At 41.4% G+C, this 22,833-nt stretch overlaps 1 protein-coding gene across 2 annotated transcripts in view; it reads left to right on the top strand.

Moving 5' to 3' along the window:
• The first annotated feature begins 1,868 nt into the window (after positions 1-1,868).
• CLINT1 (clathrin interactor 1) overlaps positions 1,869-22,833 on the top strand; it is a 64,088-nt gene continuing 43,123 nt past the window's right edge. For both annotated transcript variants that reach the window (XM_028718376.2, XM_028718375.2), the window contains exon 1: positions 1,869-2,157. In XM_028718376.2, the coding sequence (XP_028574209.1) occupies positions 2,117-2,157 (41 nt within the window). In that variant the 5' untranslated portion in view covers positions 1,869-2,116. The remainder of the gene's footprint in view (positions 2,158-22,833) is intronic.

Genomic DNA, 22,833 nt, shown 5'->3' with positions numbered 1-22,833 from the left:
ATTTGTAGTGATCTTTGTGACCATCACATTTCTCATCTGATAGTCACAGCAAGGGGAAATGTTTAAAAAACTTCCAAAATAAAGTCACAGTCCACCAAAGTTATGGAAGTGCAATTTAAATGTTGACAGAAAGAGACTACATAAGGAATGGAGGAGGATAACCCCCCCTCACTTTTCTATCAAGTTTTATTTACCTACCTCTATTTCCCCTGAATTGCTCCCAGTTCACATCTAGTGTGAAATGAAATAATAGATGCTAACCCTATGTACTATGAAAATGAATAAATAGTTGCTCTGAATCCCAGAAATATTTGTATTCTCAGTTTAACACTGATTAGTTGGGGGCATTCTGGAACTTGACTCATCCGGCATTATTGAAATCCAACACGAGAAGTGTGAATCCTTTGGGAACAAAGATAGTTTCAGTGTTACAAACTAGCTGTATTAGTGCCATTGTAAATACCAACACAGCTCTCTAATATATGCATTGCAGCTGTGAACACCATTTCCTTGATAGCGTTATGACTACCTCAAGTAGATTTTCACATTCTTCTTTTTTCTTGGCATCAATCCAGACAACATGTTGAAGAACAGGGAAAGGCCAACTGAAATAGCTTAGAGAAATAGTGAAAACACAATAAATGAAACGTTTTAGGCGGATACTCTGCTTACTAAAATAAAAAATTTTAAAGCTGAGAATTTCCTATAAGAGGCACAAATAGGGACCCTCTTCAAATATGTTCCCTGAAGTGCCATCAGTCTTTAAATACAACTTCAGAAACGTGCCTGTCACATCTCCATTGCCAAAGATATGGGAGGTGACTGGTTGGTGAAGTGATTACATTTCATATAATGTTTTGAACCTTCTCTAGCTCAATCTTTGGTAGAGATCCTCACTCACAAAAAACACCCTACCTGGCTTGGCCAATTTATAACTTCAGGTTACCTCTGCTTATATAAAATCAGCAATATATGGACGGCATACATGGTACCATTTCCCAGCTATGGATGGTTTGTGAGCACCTGTAATGATGAGAGAAATAATCCCCATGCGCCACAACTATTACACATGCAGCACATAACTAAACTATGGAACTCATTCCCAGAGGAGCCAGTGATGGCCACCAGCTTGGATGGCTGCAAAAGGATTAAAAATGGAGGATAAGGCTATATATGGCTACTATCCACGATGGTTATACTCTGCCTCCAGTTGGAGGCAGCAATGCTTCTGAATATCAGTCGCTGGAAAGCAGTGAAAGACAGAGTGGTCTTGTGCTCCCATCCTATTGCAAGTTCCCTGCAGGTATCTGGTTGCCCACTGTTTGAAAACAGAATGCTGGACTCAGTATGCCACTGGGCTGATCCAGCTCTTCTTACATTTGTTGGACAACTCCTGGTTTTTCCTAGATTGTCATCGGTGTGGTTGCTGCAGTTTTATGCCTCAATAGAGACAAATCATGAGTTTTTAGAATTGAGATTCTAGCTAGCATGACTGCAGCAGAGAACTTCACATAATTAACTATTCTCCTTATTATTATTGTTAAAGATTATTCTCCTTTTTTCTCGCACTGGTTTGTACAGGACAAACGTTGGCCTAAAGAAGCTCAGCTTCTTCTCTGCAGAAGCCTCCTCCACCGTTTCTTCTCCTCTTCCAGTAAACCCAACGGAAGTAGCAAGATCCCAAAAAGAAACAACTTCAATTCCCAGTAAGCCATGCGGAGGGGACCGCCCTCTAAGAAGCTTCTCCCCGGACTACATCTCCCAGCATGCTGCGCGGCGGAATCCCTCTGCCTCTCTCTCAACGAGGCCCGGCGTTCCCGGCCGCCTTTCGGCCGGACTTCTTGTCCCAGCAGGCCTTGCGGCCCAGCGCTGCCGGTTTCCGGGGGGCAGGACCGATCGCTTCTCTCTCTCTCGCCGTCTCTGTGCCGTTGGCGAAGCTGAGGTGGTGCTGCGAGGCGAGACGGGCCTGGCGCTGCCGCGGCGGAGAAGCAGCTAGCCGGACTCCTGGCGGAGGAGGAGGCGGAGGAGGAGGAGACCGGGGACGCGCTAGTAGGGGCCTAGGCCGGGAGGGGAAGCTCTCCGCGCCGCCACGACGACGACGACGACGACGGCCAAGATGCTCAATATGTGGAAAGTCCGGGAGCTGGTGGACAAGGCGTGAGTATTATGGGGTGTCGGGGGGGGGGACATCTGTGTGTCTTGTCTGGCTGCCCCTCAGTCCGCGCGCCCCCACTCTTACTAAACTCTTACTACGCCCTTACTCCTCGATCGCGTCCCGTTGATCCAGTTCCCTTCCCATTATCCTCCGTCTGCCCAGCCACGTTTTCTGTAACGTCCACCTTTGCTCCCACCCCGAATTAGGGTCTCACCGTCTAGCCCTCCTGCGCACCCTCCCCGTCCCGGGTCTTTCTCAGGATCCCTCCCGTGCTGCCCCCTGCGCCTGCTCTTCCCTCCTCCTCGCCCTCTTTTGCAGTTTGTCGTTCTCGCCGAAACTTCTTACGTTTCACTTGGCTGTAACTGATACATGTACCTGCCGGTGCTCACGACCTGGTCTTTCCCATCCAGTAGGATTTCGACCTCACAAGAGAGATATTTTTGCTACTTCTTGTGGATCTTGGCCCTTTGACTCCCCATCGAACTTAACGTCTCTACTAGGGCCCATATGCTTTCAGTTTTTGCTTTTCCTTCCGAGGATCTCTTTCTTCCTTTCCCAGCACCACACTCCTCTTAAGCCGTAGCACTTGCTGAACAAGTCATATTCAACCTTTGGTGGAAGCGCATGACTGTCTGAGCCTGCCCTTGCTGATTTGGAGCAACCTCTGAACTTCCATCGGCATTTGGAAGAGTGGCAGTGCCTATTCCCATTTTTAGAAATAGCTAGGCTACCTAAGCTATTCTACTCCCCCCACCCCCTCACCAAGTCTTAGTGAAGTGGTGGAGGAAACGGAACTTCATGCAGGAAGTAAAAACTTGGTATTTCAGCTAGGTTAGGGTTGGTGGGGCGTGGGGGGGGGGGTTACTACATGTACCAGGTACCATTTTGAGATCATGGCATTCCTTTAAATTAACTTGTTTCAAGCACAACAGCCATAGTAAGTCTCAAAACTGCCAGTAAAAAAAAATGTGGGCTGGGCAGTCACACAATATTTTGCACCACCCTTGCTTGTGGGCAGAGAGCCACACACATGCTCACTCCGCCTAAAAGTGCAGCTCTTGTGTAATGCTTCTCAAAACATGATATGGTTAATGTAATTCTCAAGAACGCTAACTTTCAGGAACTGTCTTTTAATCAATGTTAGAAAGGGCAAAAGAAGTATGCCTTGAATTCTTCCTGCTGTCAGCACCTTGCACTATCTTGTGAAACGCCCAGCGGAAACTTCTGTAGAGTCAGAAGCAAAGCTTACTTTTAGAGACCTCTGTGAAGAGAACATTTGCTAAATAAACTTCCATATATGTAATGGCACTTTGTGAACTTTTGGTGGTTACAGTGTTCATTGTGAATGTTGATATTTAAAGAGACTATATACAGTGTTTTAATCCATCAAAATATGTTGGTGCTTTAATAATTGTGATTTACAGGTACTTCTCTGCAGTGAAAACATTACAAGACAGTTGCTGTGTTATCTATCACAAAAGAAAGAAGCCTTGGTTTCATAGTAATTGAGTAGAGGAATGTGTGAAACAGAGCATTTAACATTTCTATACACACAGTTACATTGATAGTGGGATACTGTGAGTGTTTTCAAATTTAGTAATTTACTTTGACATACATCTCTTAGGTAATATTGGATAATATATATCACAGGTTTGATTTCTGTTCCTGTCTTAGTTTGTATTTACAGGTTTGCAAATATGTTGTAAATGAAGGTAAGATGCTGTTGTCTGCCGTTGGCATATAGCAGTGTTGCAGTACCTATAGGTGTCCAGATGTAGTTGGACTCCAACTCCCATCAGCCTCTGCCACTAGACAGCAACCAGAGTTTATAGGATATGGAATCCAGCAACATTTGGAGGGCTAAGTTCCTCATCCTACCTATAATAGGACTACTGAATCACAGATGGGGGAAAGAATTGCCCCTCCAAAAATAACACTCTGAAATCCAAGACACAATGCGTACCAGTACACCAAAAGCTTCATAAAATAAGTTTTCAGAAGACATGTGATTGGGATTTGGGTCACTTTTCAGAAAGTAATGCCTGTAACACTGTTTAAGACAGCTCAGAGTAGCTCTCTGCTGTTGTATAAAAAGAACCCTATGCTAACTTCAGGGCAGAATGTAGGTAACATTTGTTCAAAGAATAGCGTCAGTTCTAAGTGAAGACAACAGTGCTTTCATGTACATCAATCTTGGCTTTAAAAGGCTTGCTTATTTTTAGACCTACCCTGACCTTGAAACCACATAGAGCATCTGACGTACATTACTGGATTCTTCTATAAGTTCACAGAAACCATGAAGCTGAAAATATATTGATTGAGAAATGATCTCACTATACCCATGATCCCCCCATGTGTTTAATATTTGTTGCAAAGTTCGATATCTGAATTGACACTGTCTGTTACATATTTCACAACAACTGGGCTTAACTGATGGTGTAGTCACTGTGTCATTTTCAGCCTCCCCAAGTGCACCAGCCCCCCAAACGTAGGTTGTTTTCATACACCAGCAAATGGACCCAGATTATTTCCCTGCCCCCTGGCACTGCAATTTGCAGCTTGCTTGTCTGTCTTGAGACCCAACAGATCCTTGGTTTTCCCAGCTCTGCCCCTTCCCACCCTTGAAAGCTGTTTTAGAGCTTTATGCTGGCTACTGCTGGTGTGGATACTGCCCGCTTGGACTTTCAGTGAGCGGAGCAGGGACCACTTTAGATACACCCACCTCAGCCAAACTTTCTCCAGTGTGATAGATTAGAGACTTGGGATTGCTGTTTCCAATTTCCTTTGGCTCTCTTGCATTATCAGCATTATTTATCAAGACGTTGGTTCACATACTCTTGTGCTCAGCACTGTTCAAATGCCTAACAAAAACTTCCTACCCCAACTAGCTTGCAGGTTATGGCAGTTAGTTAAGTGTTTGTCAATTGTTGCTCCCACCAAGAGCCCCTATATTTGTTTATAGGATATACCCCTCCTTTCAACATAAATTATCTTAAAGTGGCTTATGCAAATTATCATAAAAACAATAAAATTCCATATCAAAATTAAATGCCAGTAAAGGCAACAAACAGAGCACATAAAAAACCCCTAAAAAAGGGATCTTAAATATAACTAAAAACATGGCAGAACAGGGCAGTCTGTCTGTTGTCTAAAAAGATAACTGACCACCAGGCAAATATGCTGAGAAGAAAGTTCTACAATATGGCTGCCTTCACAGAAAAAACAACCCATCACTGGTTGCTACTCGCCTAAACTCTGAAGATGGGATACCTGCTGAAGGATCTCAATGTAATTTTCTCATTTCATGGGCCAGCTTGCATGGGAGTTGGCAGTGTTTCATGTAAAGATGATTTAAGAAAGGGGCAAAAACTTCTGTTTGTGTCCTTGTTGCTTATTTCCCCTCTGCTTGGCATAATTCCTGTATGAATTCTGACTAAAAGTTGCTACTGTTGATATATCTTAATTCCTTGAGGCTGCAATCCTGTTCATACTTCCCTGTGATTATGTCCATTAAACACAGGGTTTGTAAAACTTGTTGCTCAAGGTGATGCTTGGTTTTAATAATACAGAGTTGAGTAGAACTTCTCAGTGTGGAGGGAAAAAACCAGTGAAAGAAAAGATTATGCTTGCCACAGGAAGGTAAGGAGTAGTTTGGGGCTCCAAACAACCAGCTTACGTAGCTCTGTTGCTATATATAGTCAAGAGGATTTTGTATCTTTCATTTTATCCCTTCTGCTTCCAGTGGAGTAGCTCACATACAGAGGAGTTTAGAAATAATTCATCATGGAAATAGTGCCACATACCACAAGAGCTATACAAGAATTCCTCTAGTGTGTCGATTTTTAGAGTGAGGTACTGTCTGCCTGAAGATGTAATTGCTGCTTGCAGCCCTCTCATCTGAGTGTACTTGTCTTTTCTGGGCTAAATTACAGTCTTTCAAGTTAATTTTAAACTTGTAACATTTGAACAAACATAACCTTTGGTTTTTATGAGCCTGAAGCAGCTTTTATTAACTGGGTGAAATTGCACAGCAGCAAGTAACGAATAACACTGAGAAACATTTATCCTAAGCTAAGCAGAGTTTAGTCAAGTTGATAACTTAAATCTTTCTAACCTACTTGATCAAGAGTGATCCGGGTACTGCATAGTGGTTGATTCATGTGACAGCTCCATACTGAATACTATTTGACTGATTTCATAGTAGATACTTTTGGTGTGACTTCGCTGTTAACTGTGTTGAAGAATGATAGTTTCTTTCTTCCCCCACCTCTGTGCTATCCAATGGTTGCACAGTTATAGTTAGTATTTTGTAATGTGCGTGTTTAGAATTTCCTCCTTTTTAGAATTGTTGAGCAAGATACTGAATCATGCTGTCTTCCCTTAACGTAAAGCATTGTGCATACAGATGTGGGAAGAAAACAGCCCACCTGTTGTTAAAGCTTTTTTATCTTTAAAAATGGGATTCCATGGTTCATTTCACAGAAATCAGAGTGGGGGTGGGATGCTTCACTTTCTGTGATAAACTCTTCCTCAAATATATTTCACCTACCTGAGTTTGTATATTTAATAGATGGCATTTAGTCCATGCAGCTAATGAGTATTAGAATGTGGGGGGTGGTTCAAAATTCACTTTGTGAAAGTTCTTTTAATGTTCTGTTATTGGTTTTCAATATATAATTACAACGAGAGATGAGAACGAGTAAAAATTTAAAAATGCCTGTTGATTTAGTTTGACAGGATTACTCATCCATATGTAATATCTTTGATAAACTCTGTTTGTCAAAATTCAAAGAATATGTTAAGCAATGATAATGTGATAATTAACCCTAAACTGTCACTGTTATTTTTTTAAAAAATCAATCTTGTTTAGTTAGATCAAGAAAAATAAGCTCGTTACTTATGTTGAGTCTAATTATTTTATAAGGCATCTCTTTCTCTAACTTGTACACAGTTCTATAACCTGTTACATTTGTGACTTTAACAAAGAACAATGCACTCTAGCATTATCTGTCAGAGAGTGACCTATGGTGAACTATGCCAACCTTGTATTTAAGCACTTGCCTGGTAGCCCTGGGCAACCAGGAGTTCCATGTAGATGGAGGGTGGATCAGGTATTCCGTCTGTCCTCAGCAACAAGCAACAAAACCTTCCAGAACATAAATTCCTAGTCCAGTGGGTTGCTACTGGAGGGATGGAGTTCTCTGTGCCTCCTCTGCCAGCCCCCATCACGCTAATAAAATTTCTTGTAGGCTAGTAGATTTTGTGGGCTTGTTTATAAAGCTGAACTATTCATTGCCATGGTGAGAACAATAACTTTGAAACACAACGAGAAATAATTTTGTTAAGGGTCTCAGGGAGACCTAGTGTTATAGAACAGCCTTCCTCAAACTAGTGACCTACATAGGTTTTTGACCATAAATTCCCTCAGCCTCAGTCAGTGCAAGTTACGTATAAGGCTTCCCTATGCACCAGATTGGGTAAGGGTATGATAGGGCGATATTGTGGCAGTAGGCTATAAGAGTAATGTTCATCAGCAGTTCAACTAAATTATATGCAAGGTGCATGAGTCCAGCTCAACTTTTTCATGTCGGTTTCAGCTGAGTGCTGTGAGCTGCAAATTGTCGGGTCCATATGACTACACTGTAGTTGTAGCTGCCTTGGCTTCTGCACTGGCTGAAAAGACTTTAAGGTGGGATGGCTAGCCTGTAACCTTCCTGATGTTTTGGGAAGTTTTTAATGTCTGATGTTTTATTGTATTTTTAATATTTTGTTGGAAGCTGCCCAGAGTGGCTGGGGTATAAATTATTATTGTGATTATTATTATTGTTGTTGTTGTTATTCACATCAGCCACAACCAGCATAGCCAGCAATCACAGATGCAGGGAATTTTAGTCCAGTAACATCTGGAGGACCACAGGCTTGCCACCCCAGCTTATAGATTTTACCTGGATCGCCTCTCATCCCCCTTTCCTGCCTGTTTCTTTGGAGTTGAGTGGTATGAAAGTATCATGATGGCTTTAACACCTTATTTTTGTGATTGTAAGTTGCTTTAAGCTGCTTTTAATACTGTGTTTTAATGTTGTAACCTGCCCTGGTATCTTATGGCAAGAATAATAATACAGTACTTTATTTAGTTCTGATATCTTCTCTGATCGGATAGGATTTGCAGGTTTTTGAAGAAGTATAAAACCTGCAAGAAAGTGGATGCATTCAGATGTAATGGCAAACCATTACATGAGCACACACTAGCTTTCAGACTCACATCTTTCCCTACCACTTATGGATACAGTGGTACCTTGGGTTACAAACTTATTTCGTTCCGGAAGTCCGTTCTTAATCCAAGCATGCATTCCCTACATAGGCCTCCTGCGGCCCCGGAAGCAGATTGCGTTCGTATCCTGGGTCAAAGTTCACAACCCGGGACACCTACTTCTGGGTTTGTGGAGTTCATAACCCAAAGCGTTTGTAAGCAGGACTGTTCGTAACCCGAGGTACCACGGTAATGGCAAAACCACAGTTTGATGGTAAACTGGGAACATATAGTTTGTTGCTAAGCAGAAACTTCTCAACTTTCAGTTATTGTGGAACTCCAAGTTTGACTTGAGTCAGCTGGTCAGATAAAATGAGGAAATGCACTATAAGCACTGGTGGCTATATTATATTGCTTCATATTTCTATAAAAGCATAGGCTGTTTTTTGATACATAGGTACCTAGCAGTGGTGGGGCTTCTAGCACTGCAGCACATAATTGCACTGCTATGTTGTTGGTAACAACTTGGAGCTGCTTGCCAAGCTGTTGGAATGAGACAGGTAATGATTTTCAGCTGGTATAGGGTCCTTGTTCCAAATGGAGAAATAATTTTAAATCCACATACAACTAAGACTGAAGTAAAAAAACCAATGTTGTGAGCATTCTGTAGAAAAGTGTAGAATGGCCTTTGGATATTAGCAGAGGGGGGTTGATCCTGTAACCAGTCACTCATTTCCTGGTATGATCATGTCTAATGCAAAAGAACAGTTTGGGGGGATGCATCTTCTTAGAGAGCAGTCATAGGCAAACTCGGCCCTCCAGATGTTTTGGGACTACAACTCCCATCATCCCTAGCTAACAGGGCCAGTGGTCAGGGATGATGGGAGTTGTAGTCCCAAAACATCTGGAGGGCCACGTTTGCCTATGCCTGTCTTTGAATGTGTGATCCCAACAGAGATGTAGATGGATTTGTGGGGACTTGGTAGATCTGATGCCCTCCCTCTTTGCATTAAGACATCATTCTACAACACGTATCGAAGTTGGGGCTTGTATTGAACAAAGTCATCCCATTAGTGCAAGGACTTCATATGCCTGTCTCAGATCTGTTCTGAGGGTCCCCCCAACCCCCTGGAACAGATTTGGGGGTATGTGGGAAGAGGAGAGGAAGTCCCATGGTGCAGGCATATGTCCTTGTGCTAATAGAACACCTTGGTTGGATACAACCCCTGGAATCTAGATACTTATGGAATACTGGTTTATCTTGGATAGGAGGAACTCAAGAGTCTTTCCCAGGTACTCTTAAATGCTATCTCTGCATGCCACCTCCACCCTTGACCTTTTCATGTTTCACTGCTGCTAACACTGCTGACACTGCTGCTAAATACAGGGATGTAACAGCACTTCATGAAGTAGCATGTGGCTGCAGTTTCTCAAGGGGTATTATTGTGACTTTTAAAAAGCATTTTGCATTACAGTTTCTCAAGATGCTGTCTACCAGTTCAAGTAGCTTGCATATCTTGGTTTTCACTAAAATAGTTTTAAAACTTGCGGACGTTGAAAAAGTCACTTGGTGGAGAAGGTAAAGTGCTTAGAAAATGAACTCTGTATCCTTTGTGCTAGAGTGCACAGGCATGCTCAGATATAGCAAGGTTCATTGCTTTATCCACAACAGGGTTTTTAATGGTTGAAATGGGAGAGTCTTGGTACAATGGAAACAAATGATTGTTCTTCCTCCAGTATCATTTGTTTCCAAAATACAAACATACAGTGTAATCTCCAGACCATTGTTGTGAAGCAGATTTGTAAAGGCCTGGGAAAAACCAAGGAACTTCAGGGAGGAATGTTATTTTCTCTTTGTCTTCTGAGGGCTGAAATGGAAAACCCTGACATTTTGGGGAAACAGGTGAAAACTCATACATTTTTTTTCTTTAAGGGTGCTAAATGAAATTCCCTTTTAAGCAATGTTTGGAAACAGTTGTTAGTCATTTTATACTGCTGCATTTGATTAGATTACAAAGCCCTGGTGTTGGCAAAGTGCTTCCAAACCAGAAGGGCAATCTGTGAGTCTTCCAGGCATATTGTTCCTGTACCATGGTTGTAAAGCCTTTTGTGCAGCACAGCTTCTAACCCTTACATGCCACTTGCTTCCTCCATCTTCTGCATCAAGTGAAAAAATTGATGAGCATTTTAAAATATGTGTATGTGCGTACATGAACATAAAAATCACACAAGGGATAGATGTGCATGTGAAAAGAATACTCAAAGCTGCCATTTTCTGAGTCCATGAAGCTTAGCTTGAAGTTTCAAGATAAGACGTCATGGATCTTTCAGATGCTTATTTCTCTATAAATTATAATCAACTTGAGTTATGTTAGTATTTACAAGAATATATTATTTACTTGGATGAGTCAGGATATAAATAAATATGAGTTGAGGATAGCTAATTTTGTCTCCAGTTACCATGACACACGCTGTATATGATAATGATGTACTACTGGCTCACAATCTAATGAAGTTTAACTGACTATACAGATTTATTGCTACTTCACAATTACATTATAGCAACATTCTTTTATTTTCTATGTTTTCTTGCTTAAAAAAACCCCAACTGCCTCCTTTAAGCATGCTGGAACCCTGACATGTTGTAAGAAGGCATTGACCATTACCTGTCCCCACTGGCCTTTTTAATGAGCCAGGAAGGACTCTAGCACTCATGTGGTGGCTTTCACATTTCCAAGGTTCATGTCCACAACCTCAGGCTGTGCATACTGTTTTCAAACCCAGATTGTAATAAACTTACAGCACAGAAAATGAAGGTTTCCAAATGGCAAAATGAAAATGTGTTTGGATTGCAATTCTGCGAAAACCTACCTGGAAGCAAGTTTCATTGAATTTGCAGGGGCTAATTTCTGATTAGGCATGTACAGACTTGCATTAGTCTGTATTCAACAGTGGCAGGTTTAGTTGTATCCAGTGTTGTTGCTCAGCTGATGGTAAGGTCAGTAGAATGGGGAAGGAAGCCATTTTCAGTGTCCCCACACTGCAGCCCACCCCACTTTAAAATCTGCTCCAGAGGTTTTAAGTCTCTCGAAAGCAGATTTATGGAGGACATGGGGGCTGCAGAGGTGGGGTAGAATTGTTGACATTTGCCTCTGTGTTTTGCTGACAGAAGCCTTACCATCAGCTGAGTGACACAGCTGAATGCAACTCATAGAATGCAGCAGTTGATAGAGCTGTCTTGAACAGCAGGTGTATTTGTAATAAGTTTCAATAAAACAAAGACTTTTATTTTTGTAAGAGTGCCAAAGTTAATATTGCGCTTAAAAAGTACCTAGTGTTTTGTCTGTACACATACAGACAAACGCACACACATGCATGTATTGTACATATGATTGTATATTATCTCCCTCCTGCCCTCCTGGAAGAGTCTCTTTTTTAAACAAAACCTGGAAACGGGTTATTCAGAACTTCTGGACGTGAAGTAGTGAAGAGTCATACATATTTGACACCATACTATTCATGAATACTGAGAAGACTGAGATTCACTAAATTAGTAGTGGGTTTAAGTTTTACTTGACAGTCTCACTTTTTCTTTACATTTCCTCATATTACGGGCTGTATATACTTGTACTTTTTCTTGTAATCATGTCTCTCTTATTTCAGTCACCTACTACTAACTACCGTTGTTGTTTGGTTCACATTGATAGCGGCTCATAAATTACGTGTTGATGACTACAACTATGAGGATACCCAGCTTTCTTCCAGGAACATTGAGAAGCCAGTTTTACTTGTCCCTCTAGCCTCATTTCCATTTACTTCTGGGCCATAATCAAATTTATTTCAATGGTCTCTTCTTTGGCGATCACTTGTAGCTGAGTAAGATTGTCTTCGATGAATATGGTCTTAGCAGTTTGTCCAAAAGTGACTGTGGAGGCCAATTCTGGATCCACACGTCCTTCCACATTGGGGACATAGGTTTCTGGGTGGGAGTTGATCATGGTGAGGATTTGCCAGACGTGCCTTCCTCTTAGCTTGTTTCTCCCTTTCATCCGGAATTCGTGCTTCTTCAAAATCCGTGATGCCTTTGGTGAAGGCTGTTCTCCAACTGGAGTGCTCACAGGCCAGTGTTTCCCAGTTGTTCGCATTTATACTACATTTTTTAAAGATTTGCCCTGAGAGCGTCTTTAAACCTCTGTTGTTGTCCTCTGGCATTACACTTACCATTCTTAAGTTGGGAATAGAGTAGTTGCTTTGGAAGATGATAATCAGGCATCCGAACAACATGGCCAGATCAACAAAGTTGGTGTTGAATAATCATTGCGTCAACACTCGTGATCTTTGCTTCTTCCAGTACACTGGCATTGGTTTGCCTGTCTTCCCAGGTGATGTGTAAAAATTTTCAGAGACACTGTTATGAAATCTTTCGAGGAGTTAGAGATGGCTTTTATAAGTAGTCTATGTTTCACAAGTGTACAGTAAAGTTGGGAGTACAATGGTAATAGCAGTTTGGTTATAGTGACCCTGCGATAGAGGGTCACTGCATTACAAACTGTTAGGTTGTCACCCCAATAGTGAGAGAGGACAGGACGTAAGTTTGCAATATTTCAAAATATTTTCTTCATTCAGATTTTCTTTTGAGAGCGGGTGTCTTTGAGTTGTCTGCATGGTATTATGAGCTATTCAGTGAGTAGGTTCTACTTCTTGGCCTAGAAACAGCATATATAAAGGTTATGATGAGTGATCTGTCAGATTACATTATTCAGCTGATGATAAAATTACAGCCTCATATTTATCTCCTGCTATTTAACCTACCTGAAAACTTCCTTTTTACGGGGTCATCTAACATTACTTGGTATTCAAGATTTATTTGGGTCAACATAAGACATCAATCTTAAAGCAAGGGGACAGTTTGATCATGGTATTTAGGCGGCATTTAACCCTCCGCTGTGTGAGCTAACCTCTCCAGCTGCTGATAATGCTGAGGAACAATGACCTATTTTGGTGCTTTCAAAAACAACAACAAAAGCCACCAAACAAACAATGGTGCATTTACATGCAAAGTGTTGATAGTTCTCCTGCCTAGTTGTGTCTGCTTAGCTCTCCTGTGAGAGAAGGAACTTAGTGAGGTCTCTATAAAGAGATTTTTAAAACATGGTAGACAATGCATGCATATAAAATAAGAATGTCTATCAGGTAGTTTTCACAGGCAGTATTTTTCTCAATGTCCTTGTATCTGGAAGCTCAGCGAAGTATTCACTACCAAGGAGAACACTGATCTAGATAACATGTTGGAAACTGCAGTTTAGTTAGTGCTTCTTTGGAGAAACACTTCTGTCTAAAAATTAAGTGTGTACACCTTGAATCTGCCACTAAGACAAGAGGCTTTAAAAGGTGGGTGTGTAACAATGTTTCTTGTGCTTCTTAAATCATCCCTCTAATTATATTCTCAATGCAACCTAGACATCTCTTTGCTTCTATCTGCCAGGCTTCTGCGTGCGTGGCTTTTACCATGTGGCCTTTTAGCTCCTGTTCAGGTCCTCCTCCCTTTAGTGCCACTTCTCTGCTACACATACGCAGGCTTTATTTGTAAATCATTGTCCCTTTTTTTTGGTAAATTCAAATATTATTATTTATTAATGTTTGGGTCTCCTTTTACATGTGTCTCAATGTGATTTCCATATGTCTTGATATGATTTGCAAACATATAATAAGTATAATAAAAACAACTAAATTCTGTTTTTTAAAAAATACAAAAAGCAATCAAAGTTGAACAACTTTTCCATCCATCTGTCACAATAAAAATGTATTGTGTTTCAAGAAAGTACAAATGGGGAGCACCTGTCATGTCTCAGTAGGAATGTTGTTCCACAAACAGGGACATTCACACTGAAAGCATTCCTATGAGCTGCTATGGTGGAGGCTTCAGAATTTTTTAGGACTTTAAGAAAAAACCATCCTACAGAAAGCAGTAATATTCTGGGCATATACTGGTTAGGGTGGTCTCTCAGATACCTGCTTCTTCTAGAGTTTCCTAGCCTAAACCAATAATCAGAGTCCAAAGATGAACTTCAACTGCAGTCTCCATCATAGCTAATCCAGTGGCACTAGATCAGGAGTTACCAATTTTTTTGGACCAGTAGACACATCTAAAATTTTGAGAGGGTGCTTTGGGCACCTGTAGTAAAATAGCTGCTGTGTGGTGGGGCGGGGGGGGGCATAACACAAAATAGCTATTGTGGGGAGCATGGCATAACACAAAACCACCTTATGCGTGCCATGGTTAGTCAGCTATGTCCTGTTGGTCCTGATTGTGGAGATCACAGAGTATTTATTTTACACACTGAGGGGTGCAGTTGCGGCCTATTGGCAACAAAGAACATTCCTCAGTACCAGGAAAAATACTCAACATTTTCACACTGCATTCACATTTCTCAGAAATTGCTTAGAAGGTCGCTGCACATTTTGTCCCATCACCTTCTTCCCAGGAGGACTACACTTGAAACTTTTATTTGTATACCACCCTTCCCGGCTGAGACTGGGCTCAGGGTGGCTAACATCAAATATATAACATTGGTATAAAATCAAACAATAATTAAATTACCTCCTAAAAACAAGTCAGGATCAAATTAAAATCTAATTAGATGGCTTTCCGCAGATTAGGGTTGGGAACAGTAAATGTTCATCAGGCCCAACTGTTTACGCTGTTCTTATATGGGCCTGTGAGAATGCTGGGAGGCCTCTTTCATACCAGTTCTTATACAAAAAGAGAAGGGGAGTCAGGCTGAGCCCTGACCAAAGGCCTGGCGGAACAAATCCGTCTTACAGGCCCTGCGGAAAGATGTATTGGTGACCTCTGCATTACATGATTGGGTGGACTTTCAGTGATTTTTATCAAATGTCGCTTTTGAATAAAATGATGAATGTGGATAATGTTGATTATATGCAGGCCTTAATTTGATCCAACTTCCTTTGTAGCTTAACACCAAACTTCATTTTGAGTGACAGCATGTATGCTATAGATAGGTTAAATGATGAAGATGAATGAGTTGAGTATAGTGTTTTGCCTCACTGCTAAGAACCAACATGTAGTCCTACTATGGATTGTGCATTCATATTAAATTTCCATTATGGTTAACTTGCATATTTTTAATACTAGCTAAGTGAGCACTTAAAGTGATAACAAGCCTTGTCTGAATACTGTGCCATGATCCCTGCTTGTCTCTTGGCTCCTGTGTAGCAGAAGTAACACGGCTATGCTGATTTTTCTAGCCATGGAATTGCTGTTTTCCCGTGCAAGGAGAAAAGCAGCAAACTCTGCAGAAAATTGTTATTAAAGTGGGACTGGGCATAGTCAGTTTCAGGAAACCTACCCTTGGGTGCCTTCCGGTGAAAGACATCATCATCTGGGAACAGGTGATGTCTGAGGAAAGATCATTAGTTTATGAAAATCTTGTTATGGGATGATCAGATAGAAGAATCATAATGCTTGTGGCTGGTTTTAAAATGCTGTGCAAAACACTTAATCAATATACATTCAAGAAGTCGTATCATCTAGTTCTATCAGTCAGACCTTTTTGTGACCCACTAAGCTGAAGGCTGCCCTCCTACGATTTCTTGTGATCTGCCAAATTTGACAAGGATCTGGCACTCAGAAGTTATGTATTCCTACTGTTAAGTGTTCTGGGAATAACCAAGAAAAAGAGAGATTGAACTCACTGGGTGGTCACATGGCATTAAGATTGCGTCAGAGCCATGGTTAAACTTTCCTGAACCAGGAAACTGTTAATTCCTTCAAGTCATGTGGCCTTCTGCTGTGTATTGTAAGCAAGGCAGTGCACATGAGTAAGGCATTTAGCCACAGACTCGTTACTAGTCATACCTTTCCAACATACTTTCTGATTTCTAATCAAGGTTGTTTTTCCTTTCAGCAGTTAACTTCCATGCAATCACTGAAGTTGTCTAAATTAAAGCTAAATAGTTTGACTTCTTCATGAAGGCCATTAGCTGAAATTAAAGGGCAGCATGGGTTGTGGAGTTAGTGAAAAGCACTAGCTGTTAAGTTTAGATTAATTGGTATGTGGCAGCATGAGCCTCTTTGTTCACTTTAAGTGAAGATGTTAAAGGGGTAGCATTAATTCTCCCTGGCCCTTTATTGAAGAATAAGCTTCATTATTGAGGTGAGAGAGTAGAATTTTTCATGGTCTGCTTCTCCCTGTAGTTTTTGGTAACTACATGATGATGGTTTTATGCGGCCAACAGTGAACGCCTCTGAATTGCTTTGTACTGCCTTAACATTTCTTATGTACATCAAGGGGAGAATAAATCCCTCCACTTTTTGCTTGGGGCCCGTTTAAGAAACCAGTCATCTGTTCCAGGCCTCTGGACTTCACACATTTAATTTGACAGGTGAGAGTAAGAATAGTGGTGATGCTGATAGTAATGGCCTAACAGGACAGCATAAAACCACTGTGGCGGTATGTGTGAGGTGACATTAAAGGCCATCTGCTTGAAGTAATCATTGAAGTAAAGGGAGTTTAGCAACACGCCTTTAACGTGCAGAACCATTTTCAAATTTGCTGTTAAAACCCGGTCTTCTTTATATCTTATATTTTGAGTTTACTAACTCAGAATTGGTAAAATACCAATGCATGTTTCAATTAAATAGACAGTTTGACTTTATTTTCACATGAAACCACTCTACTGAAAGTTAATACTCTTCTTTAATTTCAGAGCCTCCGCCTCCTTTGCTATGGTACTCTGGCTTATTAATATATCACTTGAGTCTTAAGTTTTCCTCCAGCTTTTTTTCAGATTAGTGTGCAGTACTGGTAAATGGTTAACATTTCTTTGTTCATGTTACTTCACGAGTCCTCTGTACATTGGGACTTCCAAAAAACTGAGCGGCCCTAAAACCACATAGTACCCTAGAGGGTGTTTCAACATTATGGCTATGTTCTTATGTTCCATCTTACAGCATAAAATATGTTTCACATTGTAGGCAAGGGAGAGATTGACTAGTCGGTGTATTTCTTCATTTGACTAATGAATACATTGGTGAATGAAAGGGAGCATTTAAAAGTGAAACATTCCTTCAAGTTCAACACAAGTTGAAATAACAGCTGGATAAGGAAGAAACTCTAGCAATGCTCCCCAGACATGCTATGCAGGTTATATTTTTTTACTGGTATATATTGATTATATATCATGCTGACAATTATTTCTTCTTCAAGTATCTTCCAAAAAAAGTGATAGCTGTGATCATGTGCAAATGTCTACAAATGCACCCATGAGTTTGCTGCTTCCCCACTTCCTGAAAACATCCTCAAACATCTGAACATGGAATAGTTCTTGAGAGCTTTCCAGAGGACCTGCCTCTTCATCCTTTTGGAGGATGTTGATGTAATGAGGCTAGTTGCTAGTGGATGTATTGCCTGTTACGTTGCTGTAAATGCAAGGACTTTTTATATAGTAATGGTTATTATGATTCTGATTTGTTGTACAGAACTGTTGGAGTGATTTCACAATATAGAAGTTTACTGTTATAAGAAGTGTACTGAATTTATCTTATCACGCTGATAGTGTATTGACTAGCTAGTGGGTCTAGCTGAAAAGGTTAGATACATGTAGAATTTGGAAACTAGGCAAGCTTGCACTAAAAACAGGCTACCATCTGGTAGGTTATTTTTTCATCAGTTTGCTTGGTTGACTGTTGAATGAAAAACATGCCAAGTGAAACTGTCACAAGCTGTCATTCTAGGACTCTTGTGGTTGTTTAAGCATCTAGTACAACCAGTTTTACAAATGCTATCTGAAAGAGGAGGAGACTTACATTGTTCTGATGATAAGGAGGGTGTTGCCTCCTAAAGAAAACAACTTTGCAAATGCCTGTTGATGGAGGCTTGTGTAGCAGACTTAGTTGTATTTGTAGCTAGTTGAAATAATAAAAGGATTTGGATTGAAACTCATGACTTCCTGAAAATGCAGCCACTGGTATAGTTACTGCAGAGCAAATGTGAACCTGTATCTTACCCTGAACAGCTCATCGCACTGCTTTTTGGTAAGCATTTTATAATACAGAATTTTTACTAACAAATTAAAAATTGCATTATTAATAAGATGTAAGATAAAAATTATGTATTGCCATAGCAGCAAGGTAAGTGCCTTTTTTTTGGACAATAAAAAGGGCAAAGTTTATCTCAAAGATCAGAACATACAGTATAGTCTTACCTCGGCTCCCGAATGCCTCCTGAACGATCAAAAACCGGAAGTGAAACATTCTTTTGGAAACCGAACATCCAACAGGGCTTCTGATTGGCTGTAGGAGCTTCCAGCAGCCAATCAGAAGCTGTGCTTTGGAAGTCGAACAGACTTCCAGAATGGATTCTGTTCAACCTCCGAGGTACAACTGTATACAAAAGATGCCACAAATTGAAGGAAGGGAAGATTATATTGTATATACTTCCAAAACTAATGAACTAAAAACCAGTTTTCTATACTCCAGACATATCCAAGAAATGGAATCCAGGGCAAAGCTTTGCATTTCTGTACTTCTAGTTTCCATGTTTGATGGAAGGGCTGAATCTGACTAAGAATAGCCGGCCTGCCCCTTGCTGTGCCTGAGGACATGTCTTCAATGAATATAAAGGCAGGGAGTTGGGTAGAGAATGGGCATTGGGTAGCATCTAAAACTGGCCCGCTCTCCATCACCTGATGTCCTTTGATGTCAGATGATTCAAATTTCAACATGGGAGCAAGCACAGGCTCATTTTTTATCTTAGTGCTGCACTCCTGACAGTGCTTTGACTGGAGATAAACCTCTTCTCTTTTACCAAGCACCTCTGATCTTAGTGCTGTGGTCAGAGAGAAGAGAAATGCTGTGAACAGACAAAGTCTTATCTCCTTCCTTAGCACTGTGGCACTTAGCACTAAGATTGGAGATAAGAGATCCCTTAGCTCTGATTTTAGCACTTAGTTCTTACATCAGTAATAGATCTCTGTGCTTGACATTGTATCAGGTGATTGAAAGGTGGCTGCAGTTTACACAAAAATGTCTTGCAGCCCAAATTAGGAGGCCTGGTGGACATTATTAGTGACATGGACCGGAGGTTCCCATCCCTGGCTTGGAGAATTGCCCAAAACTCTGCATCCTACCCTTTCCTATTAAAAGATGGGTTCTTAACTATAGGGATGTGGGTGGCGCTGTGGTCTAAACCACAGAGCCTAGGGCTTGCCAATCAGAAGGTTGGCGGGTCGAATCCACGTGACGGGGTGAGCTCCTGTTGTTTGGTCCCTGCTCCTGCCAACCAAGCAGTTCAAAAGCACTTCAAAGTGCAAGTAGATAAATAGGTACCGCTCCGGCGGGAAGGTAAATGGTGTTTCCTTGTGCTGCTCCAGAGTCATCCGTGACTGGACTTAACGGTCAGGGGTCCCTTTAGGTAAAGGTAAAGGTACCCCTGCCCATACGGGCCAGTCTTGACAGACTCTAGGGTTGTGCGCCCATCTCACTCTATAGGCCGGGGGCCAGCGCTGTCCGGAGACACTTCCGGGTCACGTGGCCAGCGTGACAAGCTGCATCTGGTGAGCCAGCGCAGCACACGGAACGCCGTTTACCTTCCCGCTAGTAAGCGGTCCCTATTTATCTACTTGCACCCGGGGGTGCTTTCGAACTGCTAGGTTGGCAGGCGCTGGGACTGAGCGACAGGAGCGCACCCCGCCGCGGGGATTCGAACCGCCGACCTTTCGATCGGCAAGTCCTAGGCGCTGAGGCTTTAACCCACAGCGCCACCCGCGTCCCTAGGGGTCCCTTTACCTAGCTACTATAGGTTGCTTTTACACACCAAAGCCAAAATGGCTACTGAAGAATGAATAAATTTAGGGCCAGTCAGCACCCTGGATAGTTCTGATTAAGGATGTGCTGTATCACCTGCAGTTGCTGGTAGTAGTTGATAGCAGAAGCATTTCCCTTTTTTGTGTTTCCCTTTTCGGAAACACAGTCGAGTGAAGGTCCCCACTGTCAGAAGGGGGGGGGGGAGGTAATGTTCAGTGATTTCCCCCTTCTACTTTTGCAGCCCCCACTGTCATTTGCTTTGTTGTTCTGGGTGGTTCCCAACCCTCCAAAGCTGATTTTTTGAGGGCACAGGGAGCTGATGGTGAAAAGGGGAGTACAGTGGAACCTCAAGTTGTGGACGTAATCCATCCCGGAGGCATGTCCGCAACTCAAAGCATCCACATCCAGAAGCGCTGCATCTGCACACGTGCACGGTGCGATTTAGCTCTTCTGCGCATGCACGGGCGGCGAAACTCAGAAGTAACCGTTACGGTACTTCTGGGTTGCCACGGGACGCAACTTGAAAAGAGGTAACCTGAAGCAGACGCAACATGATTTATGACTGTAGGTGAAAATCTAGTCGCTCTCCCAGCTCACAGCCAGAAGTAGTATCCCATTTGCAGGAACTTAGGATCCATTTCATAGATTCTACTCTGGGAAGCAAATAACGTGTTACCTTTAATAAAAGCTAGAAGACTTTAGTTTTAACCTTGGGGCCCTACAAAAAAGAGCTTACGCTTGCCAATTATAACTCTGCTTTTCATATTTAAAGCAAGCGTTTCAAGCGGTTTGCCATGTCTCTCTCTTACGTTAACAGTCTCTTTATCCTTAATTAGATTGGAGAGTGGAAAAGCTAAATTACGGTCATCATAATAGTGTAAGAAGCTCTAGTTATTAAGTGTCATTTGGCAAGAATTTCAGTAGTTCTGCTATGTTTGAATGATTAGTTACTACCTAAAAGCAGAAAAATCTCCATTCAAATCACATCTGAAGGCACTGTCATCTTCTGTTCTTCTAGCTCCACCCCTCTGCCTTTTATGAGCTCCACCTCCATGTTTGCTGCAGTTACTCTTCCCCTAGATAGTTCATGCACTTTGTTTTATTGGAGATGTGAGTGGGCATGTTGTTGTTTAGTCATTTAGTTGTGTCCGACTCTTCATGACCCCATGGACCAGAGCATGCCAGGCACTCCTGTCTTCCACTGCCTCCCGCAGTTTGGTCAGACTTATGCTGGTAGCTTCGAAAACACTATCCAACCATCTCGTCCTCTGTCGTCCCCTTCTGAGTGGGCATACATGTAGCTGTTTCCATAATGGGCAGAGCCAGAAGAATCTGATGGCTCTTGTAGATAAAATTTTAACGTTGATCATGAAAAATATGTTGTTGGTGTATTATGCCAAGATATTAGTATGCAGTTTACAACGTACTTCCCTTGTCTAGAATTGTGCTACCAATTTTTAGAAGTAAAAAAGGAAAATGAAGGGCTGTATATTTAGTAGATGATTGCTCTTGGGTAGTAATTCTCAGTGACACCTTTTTTTTAATTTCTAAGGCTAGTTTGTGTAGTTATTTTGAAACCAATTCGATGCCTGTTCTGTATGCTTGGAGACTTAAAAAGAAGGGGGACTGGATTACAACTCCTGTCAATGGAAGAGCATCTCCATTCCTACCAACCTTCTCTGGTATTAAGATCAGCAAGAAGACACTCTCTTGGTAGTTCTGCCACTGTGAATTGGTGGCCCAGGAGAGGGGTATAGAAACCTCCAAACGGTGGAACTGCTCTCCTTGGATTGGGGTATTACTTAGGGGAGTTGTTGCTTTTATTCTTCTTCTTTTTTTGTATCTTTATTTTGATTCTTCTGATTTATGTGGCAATTCTTCAGTTTGGTTGTGTACTTTGTTGTTTTGTTTATTGTTTTTGACTACTTTTGTTATGTTTGTAGTTATGTAATTATTTATATGGTGTAAGCCACCTTTGGGAAGCAAGCTTTGGGAAGGCAGCATACAAAGACTTAAGCAGTTTAATATACTTTGAATATATAAAAATGAAGGCTAGAGAAGTGATAAAACAGGGTTGAGAATAGTGGTGATCCCTAGATATGGAGGTGGGAAAATAATTGATATTCACATGGCAGGATGTTGGAGAATTTCTAGAGCTGACATGCAGACCATGGAAGAGAACTAGCTGCACTTGAGTGTTTAATGGTACTTGATAAAAATTCATCACTGTTCAGGAAGTTATGTGAGGATTATGCAGCTTGCAAATATTAGGAAAATTACCCTGGAAACAGTGTTAGAAACAGATATGAAAGCTTGGAACTAAATAGCACCTTAAACCTAGGTTATGGGCGTAGAGCTCAGAAACTGCTCTCGCATTAATGAAATTCCCTGTCGCAAAATGCTCCTAGAACAATGGGAGTTTCGAACACTGCCTGGAAACTAACATGGGTGCTAAAAAAAAATGAAGTCCTGTCTGAAGGGGCAGTCTTTGGTGAATAAGAACATTCACATATAAAAGCCACCCTTTGAAATTTCCATTCTGGTCAGAAGTGGGAACATAATGGTATTGAAAAATGTCTGATGCTAATGCCTTACTAAAAT

This window comes from Podarcis muralis, chromosome 2 (genome assembly GCF_964188315.1).
Source record: "Podarcis muralis chromosome 2, rPodMur119.hap1.1, whole genome shotgun sequence".
Classification (NCBI taxonomy): Eukaryota; Metazoa; Chordata; class Lepidosauria; order Squamata; family Lacertidae; genus Podarcis; species Podarcis muralis.
Note: the sequence above shows the minus strand (reverse complement) of the source record. Positions and strands in the feature narration are given on the sequence as shown.